The 22067-nt window shown below is 36.1% G+C and overlaps 6 protein-coding genes across 8 annotated transcripts in view; 3 read left to right on the plus strand and 3 right to left on the minus strand.

Annotated features, from left to right (window-relative positions):
* The first annotated feature begins 15 nt into the window (after window positions 1–15).
* Window positions 16–2790, plus strand: LOC144470196 (uncharacterized). Its single transcript, XM_078181103.1, has 5 exons — window positions 16–275; window positions 1191–1436; window positions 1511–1651; window positions 1721–1845; window positions 1930–2790. The coding sequence occupies exons 1-5, from the start codon at window positions 168–170 to the stop codon at window positions 1946–1948; spliced, it is 639 nt and encodes a 212-aa protein (XP_078037229.1). The 5' UTR covers window positions 16–167; the 3' UTR covers window positions 1949–2790.
* Window positions 2791–3112: 322 nt separating this feature from the next.
* Olf186-m (Ki-ras-induced actin-interacting protein-IP3R-interacting domain olf186-M) lies at window positions 3113–8094 on the minus strand. Its single transcript, XM_078181095.1, has 5 exons — window positions 7834–8094; window positions 7072–7375; window positions 6698–6993; window positions 5802–6026; window positions 3113–5710 (listed from the first exon to the last, which is right to left on the minus strand). The coding sequence occupies exons 2-5, from the start codon at window positions 7314–7316 to the stop codon at window positions 4677–4679; spliced, it is 1800 nt and encodes a 599-aa protein (XP_078037221.1). The 5' UTR covers window positions 7317–7375; window positions 7834–8094; the 3' UTR covers window positions 3113–4676.
* Window positions 8095–8296: 202 nt separating this feature from the next.
* Window positions 8297–9695, plus strand: LOC144470195 (18S rRNA aminocarboxypropyltransferase). The gene is made up of 4 exons (XM_078181102.1): window positions 8297–8676; window positions 8743–8909; window positions 9086–9473; window positions 9541–9695. The coding sequence occupies exons 1-4, from the start codon at window positions 8553–8555 to the stop codon at window positions 9693–9695; spliced, it is 834 nt and encodes a 277-aa protein (XP_078037228.1). The 5' UTR covers window positions 8297–8552.
* A 643-nt stretch (window positions 9696–10338) lies between these two features.
* LOC144470194 (F-box only protein 32) lies at window positions 10339–16654 on the plus strand. 3 transcript variants are annotated; one of them, XM_078181100.1, is made up of 7 exons: window positions 10339–10463; window positions 13249–13295; window positions 13400–13449; window positions 13849–14035; window positions 14122–14297; window positions 14463–14722; window positions 14951–16654. In XM_078181100.1, the coding sequence occupies exons 1-7, from the start codon at window positions 10342–10344 to the stop codon at window positions 15147–15149; spliced, it is 1041 nt and encodes a 346-aa protein (XP_078037226.1). In that variant the 5' UTR covers window positions 10339–10341; the 3' UTR covers window positions 15150–16654. The 3 variants fall into 3 exon arrangements, with proteins under 3 accessions (XP_078037226.1, XP_078037225.1, XP_078037227.1); XM_078181099.1 differs by having other exon boundaries at window positions 14463–14713; window positions 14929–16654; XM_078181101.1 differs by having other exon boundaries at window positions 14463–14713.
* An 86-nt stretch (window positions 16655–16740) lies between these two features.
* The window catches only part of LOC144470338 (uncharacterized), an 8258-nt gene continuing 2931 nt past the window's right edge, over window positions 16741–22067 (minus strand). Inside the window, exons 6-10 of the mRNA XM_078181343.1 lie at window positions 19947–20082; window positions 18720–18765; window positions 18325–18406; window positions 17897–18121; window positions 16741–17509 (exon numbers count right to left, since the gene is read on the minus strand). Coding sequence (XP_078037469.1) covers window positions 17312–17509; window positions 17897–18121; window positions 18325–18406; window positions 18720–18765; window positions 19947–20082 — 687 coding nt within the window. The 3' untranslated portion in view covers window positions 16741–17311. The remainder of the gene's footprint in view (window positions 17510–17896; window positions 18122–18324; window positions 18407–18719; window positions 18766–19946; window positions 20083–22067) is intronic.
* Window positions 20647–22067, minus strand: part of LOC144469961 (uncharacterized) — a 1997-nt gene continuing 576 nt past the window's right edge. The window contains exon 2 of the mRNA XM_078180715.1: window positions 20647–22063. Within this exon, the coding sequence (XP_078036841.1) occupies window positions 21555–22063 (509 nt within the window). The 3' untranslated portion in view covers window positions 20647–21554. The remainder of the gene's footprint in view (window positions 22064–22067) is intronic.

The following is a 22067-nucleotide window of genomic DNA, read 5'->3' on the forward strand; positions in this document are numbered from 1 at the left end:
CCTGCGCAGGAGGTTATGCGCGATAGTCGATTCCTGCCGCCGTACACCGCCATATTGTTTGCGGTAGTTCCGTGCTAGTTGGTCGATTTGTACGTGGTCTCGTGACTGTTTCTATCGTTCAGTGAGTTCCCTCGGGAAAGTTTGCAAACATTTCGCGTAAAAGCAACATGAAGAAAACCAAGGACGTGTCGGACGAAGACGAATATTCTGCAGACGATCCAGAAGAAATGGAGGGGGCTTCTGAAGAAGAGTGGACTCCTGAGCCCGGAGTCGAAGTAAGCCCACGCTATCGCTTTGCTTCCCTCATTCTTATGTATCTTCAACGTTTCTCTCTTTATTTCCTTGCCGATCATAATCGTTTATTTTCTAATAGGACTTGCAATCCGGATTCGACCTCGAGCAAAAACATTCATACGCCATTATTCACGAGTAAAGATCTGTCAATCAGAATCTTCTTTTGATCCGCGACTTTTAGGAGAAAGTAATGGAAATATTTTTAACGTTTTCCGAGATTAATTTTGCGATTCCATTCTAGTGGTTTCCCATTCTCTGTTTATATTACGCAGCTGACCATGTTATGGTCAGATGCAAATCGTTTTTCATTAATCTTCTCAAATATGAATCTGCTGTGTTAACAGCGCCGTTGAACCCGTGACAAACACGCTACTCGATACATCGTAGATTCCCGAAAATTTTATCTGGTTAGCAAATAATTTAGCTCGATCTATCGTGAATACATGGAAGCTATCGATGATTCATGATGTAAGGACAAGTCTTATGCTGAAATGAAGCATTCTTTTGTGTAAAATAATTTTTCTCAGTCATAAACGTGAAGTCGCGTCTGTTGTCGCTACTGCCGCGAATTATCGTTGCCGGCCGGTCACTCAGTGGCGCCGGCCAATGAGTTCTTCAAAACAGTACAACTACTACCTGTGCATCGTGTGCATGCATGCGTGCGCCGCGAGTGATATTGTTTCATGTGGTATTTTACAGTTTCTCTCTGATTTTAGGATCAATTTTCTAAATTCAAATAAAGTCGTCATTGAAGTAGATCCTACAAGATAGATTTCAATTCTTTTCAATCTGATTATTTTAAACATATTCGTATCAACTGTACCGTTAACAAATTTTCCATGTGCCATTTTCATTTTTTAATGTTGAAGTAATGTATTTTAATTAATGTTATTTAGAGTGGTACTAAAAAGAGGCCTCAGAGGGAAGTTGCCAAAAAGCGGCAACATTCAGAAGAAGAGGAGGATGAAGAAGAAGAAGAGGATGAGGAAGAAGATGATGAAGAGGACGACGAATCTGATTCTGACACAGGAAAGAAACCCAAGAAAAAAAGGCGATCTAAGAAAGAAGAAGATGAAGATGAAGAGGATTCTGATGATAACAGCTTCAACGAATCATCTGGAGAAACACCAAAAGACTTTACTGTACGCTCATACATAAGGTTGCTTGATTAATAGGGAGAAAACATTGTTTTTATTGTTCATTTTTGTTTCTACAGTCTGGCGCATTTGTTGTCGCAAAAGCAGACATTGGTGGAAGCACGGAACCAACGTTATGGAGGATAGATGGAAAAGCGTTACTGCAAAAGTTTTTACCTTTCAAAGAAGAAGGAAAGACATTGTACAAAAGCACATCGACTGTAAGTTTCATATGTCTAGTATTTGCTGTTGAACTTGTTACTAGATTTTTAACTTTTGGTCTGTTACAGTATTCTGGATGGTCTGTGAATAACAAAGATAAATACTTGGCAGCACAAGTGACTTTCAAAGTTCAAAGTAGAACAGAAACAATTGTTGAACTTCATCTTGATCAGCAACAGCAAGAAGTTGTAAAGTAAGTTCTAAAATTTCTTTATATATGCTCTATAATCTTACTGGAGCCGTAGCAGTAATTGTTTATTTATTCCTTTCTTTTCAGAGAAGAAAAAGAAGACTAATTATAAGATCAAAATTGATCTTATTTGTTTATATACATTTTAAGGTATGCTAAGAAAGAATACATCTACATTCACATGTACACAATAAACACTACACAAGCATATTACGATTACACATAGATGCAGTTTACAAAATGATATTCTAGCAGATTCGTGTTTGAAAATAAAATTGAGTGGACCATGGATCTTAGTTTGTTGCAAAACGTAGCTTTATATGTAATTGATGATACTATCGATTCCAGATACACACTTCAATTAACAGTAAAGCTATCTGTGTACCTTTATCATTATCCAATTATTTAAATACACACATTATCCACTCATATCTCATATTTTATAATATCAACAAAGTTTGGACTCTTATTTGAACTGCAAATTATTTTTAAAATGCTGTCTTGTATTTTTCCTTGTAACAGTCACAATCATGATCTCAAAATTCACATGGCCGTCTACTGTACTTTAAATATTTATATCGTATAGTGTTACTTTGAGTAAAATCTTGCATTATGTTTAGTCAACAAAATGCAAAACGTTAGATATAGAAATCACAGTGTCAGTTACCGTTTGTGTTGTGTTCCTATCATTGTGTAATTTCCCTAAAAAATCATATTGTTTCAAACTTTCTATTTCAATTTTGGGGAACCTTCGTGGCCATAAGTGTGTAATGTATAATGCATTTATGCCGATAGCAATAGTGTGAACAAAAAATAAATTGTACTGTCACAAATCATGTTCAGTAATATATCATGTTGGGACTAGTTTTATGGATATAAATTATGGATCGCATTCAAAAAAAAAAAAGAAAAGAGGGTAAAAACAAATTGTGTTTAATATTTATTCAGTGTTCCCATATTTGTACATTTCATCGTTTCTTAAACAAAACAAAAAAACGACTATCCTGTTTGTATAATCTATGTACATCAAACTTATTGGAATGTAGGCATATAGTAAGAAATATAATTTTCATTATAAGTTTAAAATTTTAAACATTAAATGATATATTTGAAAACAATTCTATGAGTTCTCTTTCTAAAATTTCAGATAAGATCGAAGAATATTTAAAATTGTACTTCAAATGTTTCTAATTATAGTACCTATAAGTACACCTGCTATATTCATATTTTCTTCAATTAGTAAGCGTTTGCGTTCAAGTATAATTGATGCTACCGAGAAGCTCGAATAAATCAATAGTCGTTTCGTAATAAAAACAAATTAATTGTAACCATTGAAGTATAGAGAATCTTGAGCACAAAGAAGAGTATTATAATCTTATTGAATAAAAATTACGCACATCCATCTTTTTTACAAATCAGATCTTTCTTCGTATTGGCTGTGCGAATAAATTTTGGAAGCTGCTACACTACTTCAAGAGTGTATATTCTTTTAGTCTAATCATCACAATGAAGATTAGAAGGTAGTGTGAACATCGAAATAGGCAAGAAAGTATAAAATTAGCAAAATTTTTTCAATTTTTCTTTGCTTTTTAAATCCTAAGAAAAAACATTCAAAAAATGTATAACAATTATTACTATTTTTCCGATGTTGAATCGTCTACTGTTTTGTAGATGTTAAAGAACTTATTATGTATTATATTCTATAATATATAATATTAAGGGAAGAAAATATGGTATAAAAAATATATTTTTTTGTTTAACGCAATTCGCAAGCATGAAATTATTAATTCATATCTTCGTAGGTCGACACAACAATTTATATACTATAAGAAACAAATTCAATGTTCACACAGATCCGGAATGTAGTGTATTGACGTTGTTATTCGCGCTACAAATATATAAGCAGTCGTCAAGTATTTACGAAAAATATTCTCTTTCTGAAAAGATTTTGTTCGACTGTATTTTCAGTCGCAATTGTAAGTGAAATATCAAAGATTACTAAGAACAGTAGGAAACATTCTGATCGTGAACAAAGACATTGCACGTACGTACCAATGTTCAGTAACCATCACGTATTTCACTAATCTATTTTATTTGAGTTATAAATAAGACGATTGAATAATTACTGGACGAAATTTTGCAAACTTCTTTAATTGACCCTCGGAATGTGACATAATTTTCGATTTTTATAAAAAAATTTTTTAATTATTTTAGTCATGCTTATAGTCTATTGCATATATGAACGATGAAACTATGGAATTATTCGTACGTTGATGTAACAGTAATATAACTTTAAAGTTCAACAGAGAAGAGAATTCTACTAAAAGTAACAAATATAATATAATACAATAAAAGTAAGATTCAAACATAACGAAATATTATAATTGTATGTGACAATGACAACTTATTTGTAAATGTTATTGTGTATTGAACATTGGTATTTGTTCTACATTACTATATAATAAGAATAAAATTTAAAAACATAACAAAATATCTACATCTTTATTTATAACTGTAAACACAAAAACGCAACTGTTATGAATAAAGATGTTCCTTCGTACATAAACCATTGGCATTGACAGTTATTATGATACTAATTACTTCCTGAGATACTTTCATGTGCCAGTTTTACTACAAGTATGATGTTTAAAAATCACGCAGCGCTACTTACTGATACGCGTAAAATAAATATTTCATACTTGAAATAGATCAGTGAAGTGGAACTTGATACATAGTGTACGAGATAAAATGTTTTTTCTGGTATGATTAATCCATCATTCTCATCGTTTGCATGTTACCGAAAATGGTTTCGGCGTCGTATTTATACATTCTGATTAAAATCCTGGTTCTAATCGTACGGATAATACACTACTCAACATTTCACGAATTTCCGCCATTTCCCTTCTATTTTTTTTCACTATTTTTTCAAAATTCTTATTTTCTTGAATAATTTTATCCATCTTTTTCCAATACTTCGTAGAGCCAGAACGACAACAACAACAATTTGCCGTACCCTCTCCACTATCGTTACATGTTTGTCTTAAAGACTGATTTTTTTCTACATAATGTTTACTGACATTATGTTGTTTTTCTTCATCTAAATTATCATCTATACATTGAATAGAATCATCTATATTTTTTAAAAGTGTGCTACAACTTTCATCTTCAATTTTTGATTTCGCATTCTTCGTGATCTTTTGAAACGATTTCGCATGAATCTTCTTACTATGTTCACAGGTATTTATCTTTTCTTGCGAGTTCATTACTTTCTCTTCCATTGTATCGGAAATACACGACTTGGAACTACAATAATTTACTGCATCTACGTCGTTTATCCTAGCCTGACGTCTTAACGTTTTTCTTCTTTGTGATAAAACCGATTCGCTACTGCCATTCTCAATCGTGTGAACAAAGCTATCGCTGTGCCTTCGTGCCTGCTCCATTGTTAAATCTTCTCCATGTTGTTTTGTATCGCAGGATCCATCGCTAGCTCTTCGAATATCAGAGAAATTTTGTAATTTTGTATTTAATAAGTTATCCTCTTTGCAATCCATATTGTTCTTCGATTTTATGATTTGTACATCTACACGCTCTGTATATGTATCTAGTGATTTATTGATATTATCATCGCAAAGTTCTATTCTGTCGTCAAACAGTAATTTCTTTGGTACTATCTTGTCCATTTCTTGGATTTTGATGTCTTCAAACGTTTCATCCACAATCGTGTTTTCTAAATTTCTAGATATTCGCGATATTTCAATTGAATTAGGATCATTGCTTCTTAGATTGTCTTCGCAGGTTCTTTTCATATCGGAAGGATTGATTTCAATTAGGTCCCCGTCATTCCCAAACGCGAAAGACTTTTGTCCTGAAGCATGTATGTTTTCACACAAAAATTTGCCACATGAAATTAAAATGTGTTTAATTAAAGAAATATCTAAAATGTACTCGTTTCTTACCGATAATCATACGTTTATTACGCATATCAGGACTTTTCGATCGTGGTCTCTCTAAAAACTGTCTATTATCGGGCGATAATACTGACAGCGTGCCGCTTTGTTGAAACGGACTATATTGCTCGCAAGAATTGTACATCGCATATGGATCGTGTTCATGGCTTTCGTGTTCTCGTAAACGTTGCATAATTTTTTGTACAATTTCTGACGGTGCTACGTATGGTGAACCTATTACATATAACAGGAAATTATTTTAATACGAACTGTATAATATACTTTATAATTGCAATAACGTTAATAACTCATAATAACAACAATAATAACGATTACGGATTAAAGGGAAAAATTATAATTGATAATTATATCCACTACGTAAATCCCAAAGTAAAATATTTGGCATTCTCAAATTTTATGAATAAATGTAACTTTTAGCATTACAAGCATTACTTTAGGTAATATAATAAATAAAAATCCCCTTTGATTGATGACACTATAATATACTAATAGTTTTCTGCATTTCTTAAGAGGTCAATGAAAATAAAAGAGATTAAAAAATGTTCCCACTGCATACACATTCACAAACAGCTATGAAAAAATTAAAATAGAAATCATAATTTATGGTAAATTATGTGTCCTATCTGTCAGTAGACTTACAAATTTAATTGGTCCAGAATGTCTGCGTTGTAGAAATAGTCGAGACACAGATAATGTGCCATCGCTTCCTACAAAATTATTATTCCCATAACATAGTATCACTATTGACTCTCATGAATTTATCCATAAAGCTTGTACATATTTTTTGCCATTTGATGTACTGATATTTATAGATTAACTTATTTCTTGTTCAATACTTCATTTTTACATCAAGACATTAATTTATGACTTGTTCTATACTTTACCTGTTAATCCTCGGTATCCTAAAGATACAGAATCAAAAGACTCGCTAGTTTCTTGTTGGTGTTTCACAAAATCATTAATTGCTATGCCTTTGAGTTTTGATGGTTGTAAAAACCTTTTTGGTATGCGGGAAAGAGAACCATTTTCTTGAGGACTTCCTGAACAGCCACCAAATCCTAGGCCAAGTAAAACAGCTTCTGGATCAGCTTTCCTCAGTTCTAACAAGCTTTCCACGCTGCTGCAATGACTACTGTCAGACTGCAAACTCGGATCACGTACCAGTTTATGAGGCAGTGAGCTAAAATTACACAGAATTATAGAACTCTAAACAATTATTTTAAGTGTAGATGTTGAAAAGGTTATCTTGTATCTATACCTCGGTAGGCCAGATGTATTGATAGCTGATGTACTAGGAACATTAATAGGCGCTGATATGGTCATGGTTGGGGATTTGAGTCCCACAAAATATGGAATGTCTTTAGGCTCTGTTGGTGTCAATGAAGAAGCAGTAACTGTTTCCAAAGGTACATCTTGACATGGGCTTGCCATTGATAAATTTGATTTTACGGGTGATGGTAATGAGTCAACCCATTGCTGTACTGGGCCAGTTCGACGTCTCATCTCCCAAATGCCACGCAGCCAATTTGCAACCTTAACAATTGTATCTATGCCAACGTTTTCTAATAAAATAAATAATTATGGTTAGATATTTAAAATTATTGATATCTACAATAATAGTTTGATGCAAAGCAATCAAATTATTTTTACTTGTATATATAGTTTTATTAAATACGTGCAACTTACTATATATTATATTTGCAGAACTACGTGTATTAAGTACGCGCGTAAAGAATATTCAATGCACAGAACAATTACATAATTACGTGAATTGCAAATTGTGTTTTTAAAAAGTCTATGAATGTGTATGAAGGATTATTTAAGTACCTGGATCCATATCCTACGGGTTACGGGCAGCGCGAATAAAATAATAACATCATTAAAATGAAAAAAAAACTGAATCCACGTCTTGTTGCACAAATACGCATTAGCCAGTTATTGTTTTTATATGAAGTTGCAGGATTATAATACGAACGTTACAGATATATTATTGAATTCGATATAACAACATTCTACCTACCTTCTAAGTAAACGGAATATCACAGTACACAATGCATTCTTATACGGATCGAAACGCTTGCAAACACATGTTCAGAGAAGCATCGTTCTCTGAACGATTTGTGCTCCGCGAACCGATTGAGAACAGAACGGCCACTTGTTACTTGTCTTGTTACTCACACTATGGGAGTGTTTCAGGGCCGTTTGATGCAGTGGAACTATCCATTCGGTCATATCCAAATATGTGCAAGATGAACATTTCTTATCAGAATCATACTTTAGCTTTCTCTAACCATAGAACCACGAAGTGTTATAGAAAAATAATTTCTATTTGTAAAATAACAGTGTTCTATGTTTGGATAGAACGTATCTCAAATAAACTGTATCCAAAAACTAACAATATTTTTGATTGATACAAACTAGTTTCATAAATTAAAACTGTATTTATATATGGCAAAATGATAGTATCATAAATCAGAGTTAAATGCGGCTATTTCTATAGTGAATGTTGAAATATGTATTACATATCTTGGCACAAACATTATATGTACATGAATGCATAGCTACACGTACATGTGTTTACGTATGTGTTCGCCATTCAAAGTGCATGCCGTGTTCTACGTTTACACGTGACAGAGTTCAGTTCGTGTGAGTGTATTGACAAGTTACATAGTCTCGTATAGCATCGAAGGGCGCGCGATTCTTTAGTGTTAAATTAGAAATTATTTAGAACTATCGTTCATGTCATCCCGCGGGAAGAAAAATAAAAAGAACGTATTGACGAGACGACCTCGTCATGTAGTTGGAAAAGAAGAGAGGTATCGCCAAGAAAGAGATAAATCTGATAAAGAGGACGAAGAACCAGGTTAGATACACTTTGTTGCATGTTTCCGAAGAAACTGAGAAAAACTATTTTGGCAAATCTCTTTAGAGGAAGACGAAAAATGGCCTCTTCCATTTCCGGTCGCTATGTGGGATCTTGGACAATGCGACCCAAAGAAATGTTCCGGTAGAAAACTGGTTAGGCATGGCCTGGTGAAAATATTGAGGTTAGGTGTTCGATTTCCAGGCTTAGTACTGACCCCAGTTGGCCAAAAGGTATATGCACCCGTTACAAATTTAATAGGTATCTACTTTCATATAAGAGGATTCAGTTCAGGATAAAGTTTAGTTAATAACCAAGCACTGCTCGAATTTCGTCCATATACATATTTGATCGTATACATATTTGAATGATATGCATATTGTATTTTAAGTAAGATATTCTGTTTCAGTGTGTCAGCCCAACCGATCGTGACATCGTACGCGATTACGGTTGCGCCGTAGTCGATTGTAGTTGGGCGCGTTTAGACGACACACCATTTAGTAGAATGAGAACTCCGAATCCTCGTCTGTTGCCGTTTCTAGTCGCCGCGAATCCAATTAATTACGGCAAACCTTGTCAATTGAGTTGCGTGGAAGCTATAGCAGCTGCATTGATCATAACAGGATTTACAGAGGAAGCCAAATTCTATCTTGGCAAATTTTCTTGGGGTCATTCCTTTTTGGAATTAAATGACGAACTGCTGAAAAAATATTCATTGTGTACGAATTCGGAAGAAATTATTGCGGCGCAAGAACAATTTCTTGCCGATGCCAGACAGGAAAAGATCGATAGACTCGGTAAAATTATAATTACTTATACGATCTTAACACATATAATCGGTATTATTTCCTTCTTTTCCTATAGCTGTTTCAGACTTTCCACCGACAGATTCGGAATCGGAAGAAGAAGAGGCGGAAGAAGAAGAAGAACAAGAAAGAAAAGAAACTGAAAACAATACAATAACTGCGCAGAACGTTTCGGAAACAGGCAAACATTTAAACGATTTAAATATAACTTAAAAATTGTACATATTTTCTGGCTTTTCTGTACTCGTCCGGATAGCATAATTTGCGTCACGTGCTAGCGCGTCTTAAACGTATGAAACATACACTGCCGAAAAAGAAGAAAACGATTGAGACATGTACAAAGTGCTCGACTGCGTGTAGTATATGTTTAGTGTATAGGTTTACAAATCAAAATATAAGGGTTTATCTTTCAGTTATTAATGTTTAAGTTCGCTATAGGAATTTCTCTATCTTCATTTGATTGGAAACAATTGTAATAGTAATCTACAACACGTGGTCGATGATTTTGTATATTCATTCGAATGTGCATGCACAAGGTAAGTTTAAATTATGTTGCGGCTGTGAAGTATCGTGTGTTTCACCACGCATGCGCCACTGGAATAAGATTCAAGATGGCGAGAGCATATCCAGACGAGAGCGAAGCGATCGGATGGTCGCACAGCTGATAGGACAGTGACGTCAGTAAAACAAAGCCATGCGCGGTCGATCGGAGCCGCGAAGCAGACCGAACGAACCGTGCTGTCTCGCTGCCAAACATTGGGCGTCCGCGAAACAGTGAGCTGGATTTTCCAAGGTTTCTCGCGGGGAGAGGTACGGTTGCGCGCGCGACTACGCTTGTCTCGCGCTCTGCTCGCAGACGATGCCGTTCATATCGAAGGATTGGCGCAGTCCTGGTGAGGAATGGGTCAAGACCGTCGAGGGTTGGGAAAAGAAAAAAATCCTCGAGTGCGCCAACAATAAAACGCTTTCACTGCTACTACGGTAAGTGCGACGCAGAGCGAGCGGCTAGTTGACTGTCGTCTTGACTCTTTTCATCTTCCCGATGACGTTTTTTGTTTTGGAAATAAGAACGGACGCTAACGAGCGGTCCCGTCCAGATAGCTGGCCACGGTGACAGCTGTTACATCGATCGAATGACAGTTGGTTCTCGGTTTGTTTACAGTTGTGCTACCGTGTCAGTCATATCGGTCGCGGCCCTCGATCCGCTGCTCGTGCAAATACGTTCGCCGGGCATATTCCGTGCCATTTAAACGATTCATTTGCGAGAGCTCATCCATGTTTCCCGGTTGCATACAGCATCAACTGTTTCGTCCTCTTGCGATCGTCCTTTTTGCATGTGTTTACTTGCGTAATTTTCGTGGACATCTCTCGATCGGTACGGAACCAAATCGCTCGACGATTCCATTGCGATATGTAAATAAACATCGCGACAGATGTGTCTCACGTTGGACTCGTTCTTCTAGTGTCTTTGATCCGCGACAATTCATACGTTGCTTTTGTAAAACTTATCGATTCATTGTGTCGCGCGACAACTTTATCAATGGAGTTGTTCTTCTACATTAGGAACAGCCCGACGAGAGAACAAAGTACAGTAATATCTCGTTCAACGGATCCTTCGACAGCGAAGCTGATTTCTGAGGCATACTCCTAAACGTTTTAAGTGAAAGTGACCCAGTTACGCATAGTTGTTGAACGAAAGAAACTTTTTCTAAAACCAATTTATATTACTTGAATTTATACGTGTATAATTTTTCTTCTCAATAAAACAACACATCTCGAATCTGGCCGTGTTTAATTTCTACCTCTGATAATAAAGATTTTCATAAACGAAGCAGCTTCCTTAGAAACGTAGACCTTTTGCTTCAGCGAGGCATTACTGTACCCGAATATTTGAAACAGCTCGCGCAAAGTTTATACCGATTCGACCACAATTCCAAGAATAACCGTTCTTAGTCGGGATGACGTTTGCACGTTTTTGCAAACTGCTTTTACCAGAATCGAGACCCGAAGCCGGCTTTGGCAGTTCTTTACGATATTCGTCCACGAGGAAACATTCCAATTAAACGAGCGCGCGCGCACGCGCTTACTCGCCGTGTTTGGTTTATGCCTGCATCTATTCCCATCTTCCTTTATGACTCGCCGCTACAAGACCAATGTAACCGACACGTACACCGACGCGGTCTTGCACGCATATTGCGCTCCAAGCCCGGCGCGTCGCCGCGAGACCGTGAAACCTGCGAATGCCTAGACTCGTCTGCAAACGAACAGGGATGCGAGCGGACTGTCCCCGCCGCGGTTTCCCGCGCTTCGTCGAACAAACGAGACCCCACTTTCCGAAACTTTCTTCTTCTTCTTCTTCATTCCGTTCACTGTTTACGGGCATTCATCGATCTCGATTTCTCGCACGCAATGTTCCGGAACCGTGTGACACGTGCATCATCGATTCGCTGCTCGAGTGCAGCAGGTAGATATGTATTCGGTTGGCCTTGGGTTCGCGTGACTCGCTACGAAACTACGATCACCACACCCGAGATTCGTACCAAAACTATTGCAAACTACGACTTCCGAGGGCTATGAATCAAGTTCAGATTTCCTTGTATACAAACTTATTGTTTGAACACGTTGAACTGCGCATCTCTGTGTCTTCTTTAATCGAATTTCACGAAGTCACGAAAAGAAACTTTTGATAGTTTGATTAGCAACTTTTATGATAACGTTAAGGATGTATAACAAAGTAATATTTTGATTTCTCGATTTTGTGAGGATTTAGTCAAAGATAACAGTTAATAGAATGCAAAATAATAGAATAAACTAATTATAAGGAGATAGCGATGAGATGGGTTCTATCGTAAAATTAATTGCGAATAATGCTGATTCCTTTTCTTGTTCCTTCGAATCTTTGATAGAGAAGGCGACGTTCCGTTCCTCGGCAATATAGGTGAATTATTGTTGGAGGAGAAATATCCCGTGACCCTGTCCCGATACGGAAGTAGGTCGTGACCCAGCCGAACCAGACCTGTACCAATTTCGTGAATCTACTTCCGTTTCGGCGAGTTCCGAGTATGGTACTAGCAATACGGTTACTGGATATGGTTTCAGGCTGTCGTCACACGCTTCTGTTGCGCGCTTAGTTTTTCTTGCACGCGTGCACGCATACCTACTCGTCGCCAAGTATATATTATGAGCATTACCGACGGTTACATAATGCAGTGAATTATTGGTGCGAGGTTTCTCTCCCTTGTGTCGACGCGTAAGCGCGTTACATCAAGGTCTCTGCCAGTGACCATGCATCGACCGGGTATCAACGATTCGTCGACCTGAAACCCACGTGAATCGGATACTTGATCATATCTTCTTTCCTATTCTCCTTCATCTTCTTTTTCGGTTCTCAGAGATCGATTAAGATGTTCGTCCAACTGTAAACTGTCCGCTGCACGTGCGGTATCGAAATATCGATGAAATCGGTTCCCTGGATATGAAAAAAATAGATACAACTGCTCGAGCACAAAAAGTCGAACCAGTCAGTCGAGTATCGATTGCGAATGTCCCGATCGAGGGATTTGCTCGATGAAAGAACTTTCAATTTCGCGCTGTTGCGTGTTCGATTTCAACGTTGGTTCGTTACGATCGATGAATCCATCGTCCCGTTACAATAGCACGAACCGCAAGGATCACGCGAGGCAATCTGCTGATAGCTTTCGGACGGTTTATTAGCGCGGATTGAGAAATCAGGGAGGAGTAAGTTGGGTCCGTTTGGCTGTTGCAGCGGCGACAAGGATGCGCTCGACAAGAAGGAAAAGGACAAAAGGAAGGGTGAGTGCCAATCCTTTGCGTCCTCTAGATCGGAAAGGCACCGACTCGCCGTTCTATGAGTCTTTTTCAAACTAACGTTTTCTCTTTGTTTCGTATAATTTTAGAGAACGTCGTCCAGCCGCATTGCCACATCACGCTCAAGTGCACGCGCGAGGTGAGTGACTTGTTCCAGACCTGCTTATATTTAACTCAGACCCTCGAAAGGGGAAACGTTGCGAGATGCGATTCGTTCGGTTAGAAAGGTTGTACATTTGTTGTGCGCGGATCGACAAAATTACGAAAAACAATTCGTTAAAATACAATTTTACCTAGCCTATGTTATATTGCCCTATAACGAGACAGCAGTTGAGAGTTCTAGCAGGCGAGTTAGAATGATCCGACAATAATCGCACCAGAGTTGACAGAAAGCGACGAATAAGCATGGGGGGAAAGGGAAAAGAAACCGTACAACGGGCTGGGATTTGTACGACTGCTATCTCGATTAAGAACCGAACTGATCGGAGGGAGAAACCAAGGGAAAATCTATACAGCGGGGTTGATCCGTTGTTCGCAGATCGCGGGTTTCAACGGGTTGAGCGACGCGCTAAAGAGGCTTGACTTTTTATCCGCGGTGCACGATTGTCGGCGTTTCAATTACATCGTTCGACTGCTCGACCTTCTGGTCAGTCACAGAATGGGTGGCCTCAGCGGATGCGCTCAGCGAGTTTTGTTCAACATGCTGGAAGAAGTCGCGCTGGAAGGTAAAATTCGCGAGCATGGGATTACTTTCATCCATGATCGGTCAGTCGCAAAACTGTACTAATCTTTTTACGACGCGTGTTCGCAGTGTCGTTGTCGCAGCAACAAACCGGAAGGCTTCGCCGTCTAATTGAAAGAGTTCGAGCGTTCAGCGCAGGGTGCTGTTGGGGGGGAAGACCTCTAGGCTCTGTAATCTTGTGGGAGAAACATAAAGCAGCTCTCGAGAGAATTTTGCAGATCGCGTCGTCGATCACTATAACTCAGGTGCGGCCTACTGATAACGCCGCCGATGACATTCTTGGACTTCGATTCGCAAGTCAATGAAAAGCAATATTTTAGATTCAAAACGATCCTTGTCTTTTATTTTACAATTACGCGAATATTTTGTAAACGATCGTTTAATTTAAACGTCACGGTGTTTGTTTTCAGCCAGATGAAAAACAACAGCCGCAGTGGTCCGACTTGCCTCCCGAATGCCGACGAGAAGTGCTTCTGCGACTGAGCGACCCACGAGATATCGAAGCTTCATCGGAAGCCTGCGAACATTTGGCTATTCTGGCTCAGGAACAAAGAATTTGGCGAGAGCTCGCCCAGTATCATTTTACGCCCCAACAGATAACCGCTACCAGACAAAATAATCCTGGAAAAGACTGGAAAACTATATTTACTATTGCTCGAAGGTGCAGTGTGTGCGCACGGTTACAATAATCGAGACTGTTCTTCATTACCGGCGTACAGCAGTATTGGATGGTTAAATTAGATCACTTGACCACAGTTTGATGAATACACTATTGCTTAGACTTTCAAAATCAACAGGAAAAGAACGATTGTTTAAACTACAATATCGCTGCACGCCCTTAAATAAGGATTGTGCAATTATAATATGGTCTCCCAGGTCTAATCAATATGTGTTTCAGGTCGTTCGGGCTACGAGAAGAATACGCAGAGATGATTCAATTGTGCCGCAACTGTCGTTGCTTATTTTGGCGGTCGTTGGGCCATCCTTGCATCGCCGACCAGGATCCAGCGTTTCAAGAGAAGCTAGCGGACGTGGATCAAGCCTCTCTTCATGTTCCGATTCCTCCTCAGACCTTCCTCAAGTTTTTCTCGCTATGAATGTTTCGCACGCGGCCGCGAAGCCTGAACACGATTAAATACGTGCAGAAACGCCGACACCGATCACAATCGCGATTGTGATCGATCTCATCTCAATACCTGGGATTTGCCAGCTAGCGGCGCGTGGCTCCACTATCCAACTGAAAAGTGGATAATTACTTCGCGTTCGAAACGCGTTATTCTTCGCCTAGAGACTTTAACGTTGTCGTGCAAACTTCGAACTAACAATATCATGCCTCCAATGTTACCTCTGATTTCGTACCAATCGCGGAAATCGTTAGCAACATTTTCTCGCTAGTTTTGTTTTCATCGAGAATTTTCACGATTCTTAACGCGGCGACACGTAAAATACCGCGAACGTACTTTTAGCTCAAATACGTTTCGCGGAAATGTGAACGGTCAAAAACTTCGGTTACGCGAATGTACAAATTCTGATTCGTTACACGCGATACGAAAACACACGATCGGTGCTGCTCCGAATGCGCGGGGTACGATGCGTTCCGACGACGCATACACGAGACCCCGTTTAGAAAATTCTGCGCCCGTTCGCGGCGTTCTTTTATCCCTCCTTGCGGCAGCTGTTGCAACGACACAGTTCCCATTTAGGTGAATTTATTTTCGAATCTTTGCATTTATTTCAGTCGTTCAAGCGTTTTTACACTTACTTATATCCGTTTTTATATGTATATTGTACGCGCATACGTTCCGCAATGGAAGTTCGCATTTTATCCTCAACGAAGACGGAGTTTGAAAAGAAAAAGCTACACATAATGTTTCAAATAATGCAGACCAATGTCCGAACATAATCCGATCGCAACTCTAAAGCTGAAAAGATTACGATCTGGTTGTCAGTTGTCCAAACAGTAGTTCGGATCCACGAACATACACGGAAGGAAAAGATACAAGAAATAAAAAAACAACCGCATGCACTTCGTCTTCTCGTTCTTTATACTCGTTCGAGAAAGGGAAAAATCTCCTATTTACGATGCTTAGTATACATTTATTGTATGTACTGGTTCAGCAGTAACGTCGTCGGGTTTTCCAAGATGTCGTAGATGTTGTATGATATTTAATGATACTTTTATTTGAAACGCTAAAAATTATACTGCCAAAACGGATGCTATTGCATTTAGACGAATTGAAGCGTTTTCTGTAAATTCAGTTAAATAACAAATACGGCATAGTTGTTTTGATATTACGTTTTTCTTAACGGCAACAGTTAACAATCGTTGCACGCGTGTATATGTATAGTTGACTACCTTGACGGATTAGTAGAAGAAAAATGGAACTTGACCAAACAAACGATGTACGTAAAACATACATACGTTCTTTGGCAAATAAATTCAACACGAGCTACGGACATCGGTGCAAAATTATAGTAGCTCGTCGATCGTTGCACTGTTTCATGCACCGACCTGCGCGCTCTTGGATCGACATTATTTTATTTACGTAAATAACTGTAGAGCAGCGTTGTGTAAAATGCTTTAAAATAAAAAATTTATCTGTATATACATTAAATTGTGTTCTGAGTTGTGCGTATCAGAACGGATGATTTTTCATCTGACATCCTTTCGGGTCTCTTATGCAGAAACCTCCTCGTGGTGAGACCTGGGCAATCGGTATTAACCTTCGTTTATGATATTTTATAAACCCTAGATGATACCGAGCTGATGACTGCATATTTAGAGTTTATAGTAGTTAAGTCAATATATTCAATGCATTTCAAGAGTAAAGCAAAGTTATTGTAAAACGTTGTAGGGTAGAACATATTTTTTCAACACGAATAGGTAAGAATCTTGAAAGACTGTTAAACAATCATTTTAATCTTGTTCCCTTTTTTCATGTTTATGGTCAAAAAGTCCCGGAACATCCAATTATCTCCAAATGTAAGAATGTTGTAAAAAAATTGTTTTATGGATATGTTAAAGATTTTATTTTATAGTCATGAGCTTTAAAAAATGAATCGTCGAAACTCGCATCGGTTGATATCTCACAAGCAGAACCGAAGTATTTTTTAAAATAATGTTTACAAGTTTTATATATTTTATTGAATTATAGAGCTAAATAATCTTGACATTAAATGCTTCACAAAAGTGTGCAACCATTTGGTAAAAATTATAATACAGTCGTTTGCGCTACTTCACCATCGTAAATTATACGAATTAGTCTGTGTATCCGTAGAACGGACCTTCCATATAAGCTTTTTCCATATCCTCAGAATTCCTACGAAGCCGTCTTCCGACGGGTTCCAAATCATTGTAACATTTTTTGAAAACTCGATTCACAGCTTCTTGAGCTTCAGTTTCCGTAACTTTTCGTGTTGAAAGTATCGATTTAATAGCCTTGTCCTTGACACAATTCTAAGCAACAAATATTATAATATATTAAATACTACACTGTATATAATAAACATAAACAGTCGATGCGACGAAAAATGTAAATGTCGATTGCATCTCAACGATTTTTATACTTTCACTGTCTATCTAAATGCAATTTAAAAATCATTGGTGTACAATTCGGATTTAGCAAATTTACCGCTCGGAATATACAGATAATTTTATGCTCTATGCATTCTTCCTGCGATGTTAAGTTTATTTACAGTGCCAGAATTTAAAGATAGATTAAAACAAGAAGTTTAAAAACAAGCTACTGAAGAAGCTATTAAATATACGAATTTGGTCAGAAGAATGATCGTAAGCACAAATTTAATGTTTCTAATAAAAAGAAATATGCTACTGTTCACTTACTTGATGCGCTTCCTTTACGTTAAAGGGCGAAGCAAGTCCTTGTACCCATGCACTTAGAAAACTACAATGACACAGATTGGCTGCTCTGATTTCTGTGCAAGCTATATGGTCGATGTTTCTTGGATTCAAATTGTGACGGCAGAAATCGAACATATGAATCATTTCATGAGCTAAAACACCTTGCACTAATCCTTGAGATGGGGCGGTATTTTGACAAACTATAATCTGAAAGACGAAAATTATTAAGACCTCATTAGCCTCTCGTTTCCCGACTGTAAGTGATTTTTGGGACACCCTGTACATACATCTATATTTTATATAGTGTAGAGCAAGTTACACTGTGATGTTAACTATTTTACTTCGGATAACCACGAGTAGTTCTGTGAAGATGAGAACGAAATATTTTCAAAACTATACTTAAGATTTACCTGATTTAATTCGGGATCATATCCACCTGTCACTTTTGTATCACAAACTTCGCAAGTGATATGTCGGCGAAGATCAATTTCACTGTAAATATAATATTTATATATTTTATTAAAAAGATGTGCTTGAGGTGGAAAAGCAAGGGAAAATCAAACGATTATAATACATAGTTGAAAACTACATTTTGTGCAGCATTATGCGAAATCGATACCATGAAATTTACGCGACGTAGCTTCATCCTTTTCCCGCCAATGTTGAAAAGGTTGAAGTAAAATAATTTAGCCTTTAAGTGCGATTTTCGCAAATAACTCTTTGGTTGAGCAATTTAAACAAAAATAAAAGTTTCAGGATAATTGAATTGGTAGAACATTGTTACTTAAGTTTTAAAATTACATACCATCCAGAACTCTTTAAAGCTGCCATCATGAGTTTAACGAGAGCACCTAAAATATTCGGAGACATATATTATAATATATTAACATATTTCAGTAAAATAACACATTGCATATATTATTATTGTGAAAAATATGTTGAGATAATTATGTAACATATTTATAACAATAATAACAATGTGTTTGTGGCTTTACTTTTACTAAAATATGTATTCTTAAATAAAAGTATGTCATTATATATTAATATTAAAATTACCAGAATATTAAAAGAAGTAAATTTGAAATATTTTGTATAACTTTTTTGTGTCGGAATTTAATAAAACGTTTCATACTCCTATAATCGAGACTGTATGACTAACTTTGATTAGAAGTAAAAAAAAATAAAAAGTACAGACCAGATAATTAAACAAATATTACAAAAAATGGAGAACTATAAGAAACAAAAAGAAGAATTATTAGAGGAAGAAAACGGAATATAATGTAAGAATGGAAAAATTGAAAAAGCAAACGGAAGTAGGGGAAAAAAACTTAAACTTAATAAAATCTTAATAAAAGTTCCAAGCCGATCGTTAACGTGATAGGACATATTTAAAAATATAGTTAATTTTTGTGAATGCTATTCATGGTGAGAATGTAATCAAATAACATTTATGAGTGTGAGTAAGAACGTAACAGTGTGTAGTGACTCCATCATTGACACACGATCCGCTGGTACCGTTGATGCGGCAGCAGACGCATTCACGTACACGACTATGTTACTCTCAAGAATACTATGTAAATAATTTCTTTACGTGGAAGGTGATAAAATAGTTAAAAATCAATCATCGGGTTATAATTCAGTTTTGACAGTTGTGTGGGACTTTGAACCAAAATATCACCTACGTTGTGTACAGGCACTAGTGCATAATTTTTTATGATTACTATCAAAAGGTTTGTGGTTAAATAAAATATGAATAGCAACGTATCAATAACACAATCTAATAAGAAAACTTTGTTGTTCCTAGTCACCCTCTTCTGAAACTTTTGTGAACATCTACGTAATGTGTTTTAATTGAAAAAAATGTAATACTGAGTGTAATTGAATTTATCAATGAAACAAATAAATGTTTGAAAATGTTAAAGGTACAAGCATTATTTATTAAAAATATTCTGAGAGATATAATATTTTTAGATTATACTCACTCTATCAAAGCAATAATGACACAGGTTAGAAATTATAAAAAAAGACTTACTGTTTTTTACGCACTTATAAACATTCACTTCACACTTCAATTTATCGAATTTTTCTCGTTCTTCAACACGAAGAATTTTGTTTATCCAACTCCGAGATTGTTGTTCTTTTCTTTCCGGATAGAGTTCACTTTTATCCTTTATTATATCATCATTTTCATACGAAACTTGTTCTTTTTGGTTATCTTCATTTATAGAAGGCATCTTAATGTAAACAAATGTAATTTATACAATTAACTGATAACAACAAACACCGAAAAACAATAAATAAAAAAATTCACGATATACTTTAATTTATGAATCGTATTCTCACTATTGTGTCGACTCTCACATAAAGCACGTGTATCAAACTCGCATGTAATACGATGTACGACTGTACATATACAACTCGGCTACGTTACGAACATTGTGTGCGTGATTCTCACGTGGTCACGAATTATATACAACTTAATATGTAACATTACATATTGTATTACACACAATAAGAATAAAAATGAAGTTAACTTTGTATATACGCCACCTATGTATGTACTAAATACATATTGTAGTCTGAAATAGAAATATATAATAATGTATGTACATTTTCAGAGTAAAGATCATTGTCCCAATGACAATGAATTAAGAAATATTATAAATCTCTCGAAATTTACTAGGATCAATAACATTACATGTTGTACATATATAATATTATATGTATAATGATGTTGAATGTTTTTATTTTAATTTAAACTGAATACATTTTCAAACAATATGTATATAATCTGCGTTATAGAAATAAATTCATAAAGCGCAAACTACATTACACAAAATATTTTATTTACATTTATTTTTAATCTAATCCTATAATAAAAAAAAACAATTCTTTCCACTGCAGTATAAAATAATTATTCATAATTCGTAAAAATCTAGCAAAATTCAAATTTATAAATATCATTATAAATATACAACATGAAACGCATTTCATGCGGGATAAATAGCATAAACAGGCGATTGTTGTATTTTTTTACAATTTTATATAGTACAAAATTGGATGTTTCGGTAACAATATGGCATTTAATACACGGCAATAATATAAGAGTAAAAAAGTATCTTACAGCAACTTATGAAGCAAAGTGACCAACAGTTCATCACAGATTTAACAACGCTTCTACTCGCCTTACTTCCTTGTAATTTATCAATTAAGTTGAAAACTTCTTTCCAATACAAGACAAAAGTCATTTTTATCAATTTTTACTTGTTTCATGTCCTCAATTAGAAGTTATTTTTTATACATTTACGATTGTTATTATTGATTATGCACAGTCATAGTAAATTAGAACAAGTATTTCAGTGATACTTAAGAGAAAAGTTTCAGTCATCTCGCAATTCCAATCATTATTATCATGTCATTTTTCGAATTTCAAATACTTTTAATAAGCACATAAAAATTGATGTCACAAAAGTCCCATAATTCTTAGAATATATAAAGAGATACGAAAAAATGTATTGAACAGTGTTCCCACACCAGAGGAGCCATTTAAAAATCTTTCAAATATAAAAAAAGGAAGAAATGTTCAGCCTACTGAAATTCACTCATAAATTACTAATAGTACATATTATAACGCAAGTATTTAATAGGACTTATCACTGGGGTAATGATTATTTGAAGCTTTTTGTTTCTCCAGAAACATCGTATAGTGTGAAATAGGTTGTCGTGGATTTCTGTTAAGCATTTTCTGTCTGAATGATTGCACTTCCGAATTCATATTCGCTTTTTTTATTTTCTGAATATTTGAAACATAAAAATTGCTTGTACTTCCATAAGAACTTAATGAAATGAAGTCTTGCTTTACATTTATTTTATTCTTTCTAAGCAATGAGCGAGGCATTAAACGTGACGGCAGCTTTTGTGACTCAGGATTTTTGAATACTTTCATACGAGCATCTGGGAGATTCCCAATAACATCAGATGAAAGTCGTTTTATACCTTTCCTCGATGAATCTACCATGCTACATTTTGCATTTTGAATTTTATAATTCTGTATAGCGTTCTCCTTCTGTATTCGCTCACCATCATCATTCTTCATTTTGTTCTTTTTTATCTTTTTACTAACTATTTCAGCTCCTGCTTTTCTCTTAACATT

The sequence above is a fragment of the Augochlora pura genome, chromosome 5, assembly GCF_028453695.1.
Source record: "Augochlora pura isolate Apur16 chromosome 5, APUR_v2.2.1, whole genome shotgun sequence".
NCBI classification, from domain to species: domain Eukaryota; kingdom Metazoa; phylum Arthropoda; class Insecta; order Hymenoptera; family Halictidae; genus Augochlora; species Augochlora pura.

Coding starts and splice junctions, on each gene's coding strand:
- LOC144470196 (XM_078181103.1), top strand. CDS start 168: ATGAAGAAAACCAAGGACGTGTCGGACGAAGACGAATATTCTGCAGAC. Junction 276..1,190: donor CTCCTGAGCCCGGAGTCGAA/GTAAGCCCACGC, acceptor AATGTTATTTAG/AGTGGTACTAAAAAGAGGCC. Junction 1,652..1,720: donor TGTACAAAAGCACATCGACT/GTAAGTTTCATA, acceptor GGTCTGTTACAG/TATTCTGGATGGTCTGTGAA.
- Olf186-m (XM_078181095.1), bottom strand. CDS start 7,316: ATGAGACGTCGAACTGGCCCAGTACAGCAATGGGTTGACTCATTACCA. Junction 6,994..7,071: donor AATACATCTGGCCTACCGAG/GTATAGATACAA, acceptor GTGTAATTTTAG/CTCACTGCCTCATAAACTGG. Junction 6,027..6,697: donor AGGATACCGAGGATTAACAG/GTAAAGTATAGA, acceptor TATATGTAATAG/GTTCACCATACGTAGCACCG.
- LOC144470195 (XM_078181102.1), top strand. CDS start 8,553: ATGTCATCCCGCGGGAAGAAAAATAAAAAGAACGTATTGACGAGACGA. Junction 8,677..8,742: donor TAAAGAGGACGAAGAACCAG/GTTAGATACACT, acceptor AAATCTCTTTAG/AGGAAGACGAAAAATGGCCT. Junction 8,910..9,085: donor TGACCCCAGTTGGCCAAAAG/GTATATGCACCC, acceptor ATTCTGTTTCAG/TGTGTCAGCCCAACCGATCG.
- LOC144470194 (XM_078181099.1), top strand. CDS start 10,342: ATGCCGTTCATATCGAAGGATTGGCGCAGTCCTGGTGAGGAATGGGTC. Junction 14,036..14,121: donor GGAAGAAGTCGCGCTGGAAG/GTAAAATTCGCG, acceptor GCGTGTTCGCAG/TGTCGTTGTCGCAGCAACAA. Junction 14,298..14,462: donor CGTCGATCACTATAACTCAG/GTGCGGCCTACT, acceptor GTTTGTTTTCAG/CCAGATGAAAAACAACAGCC.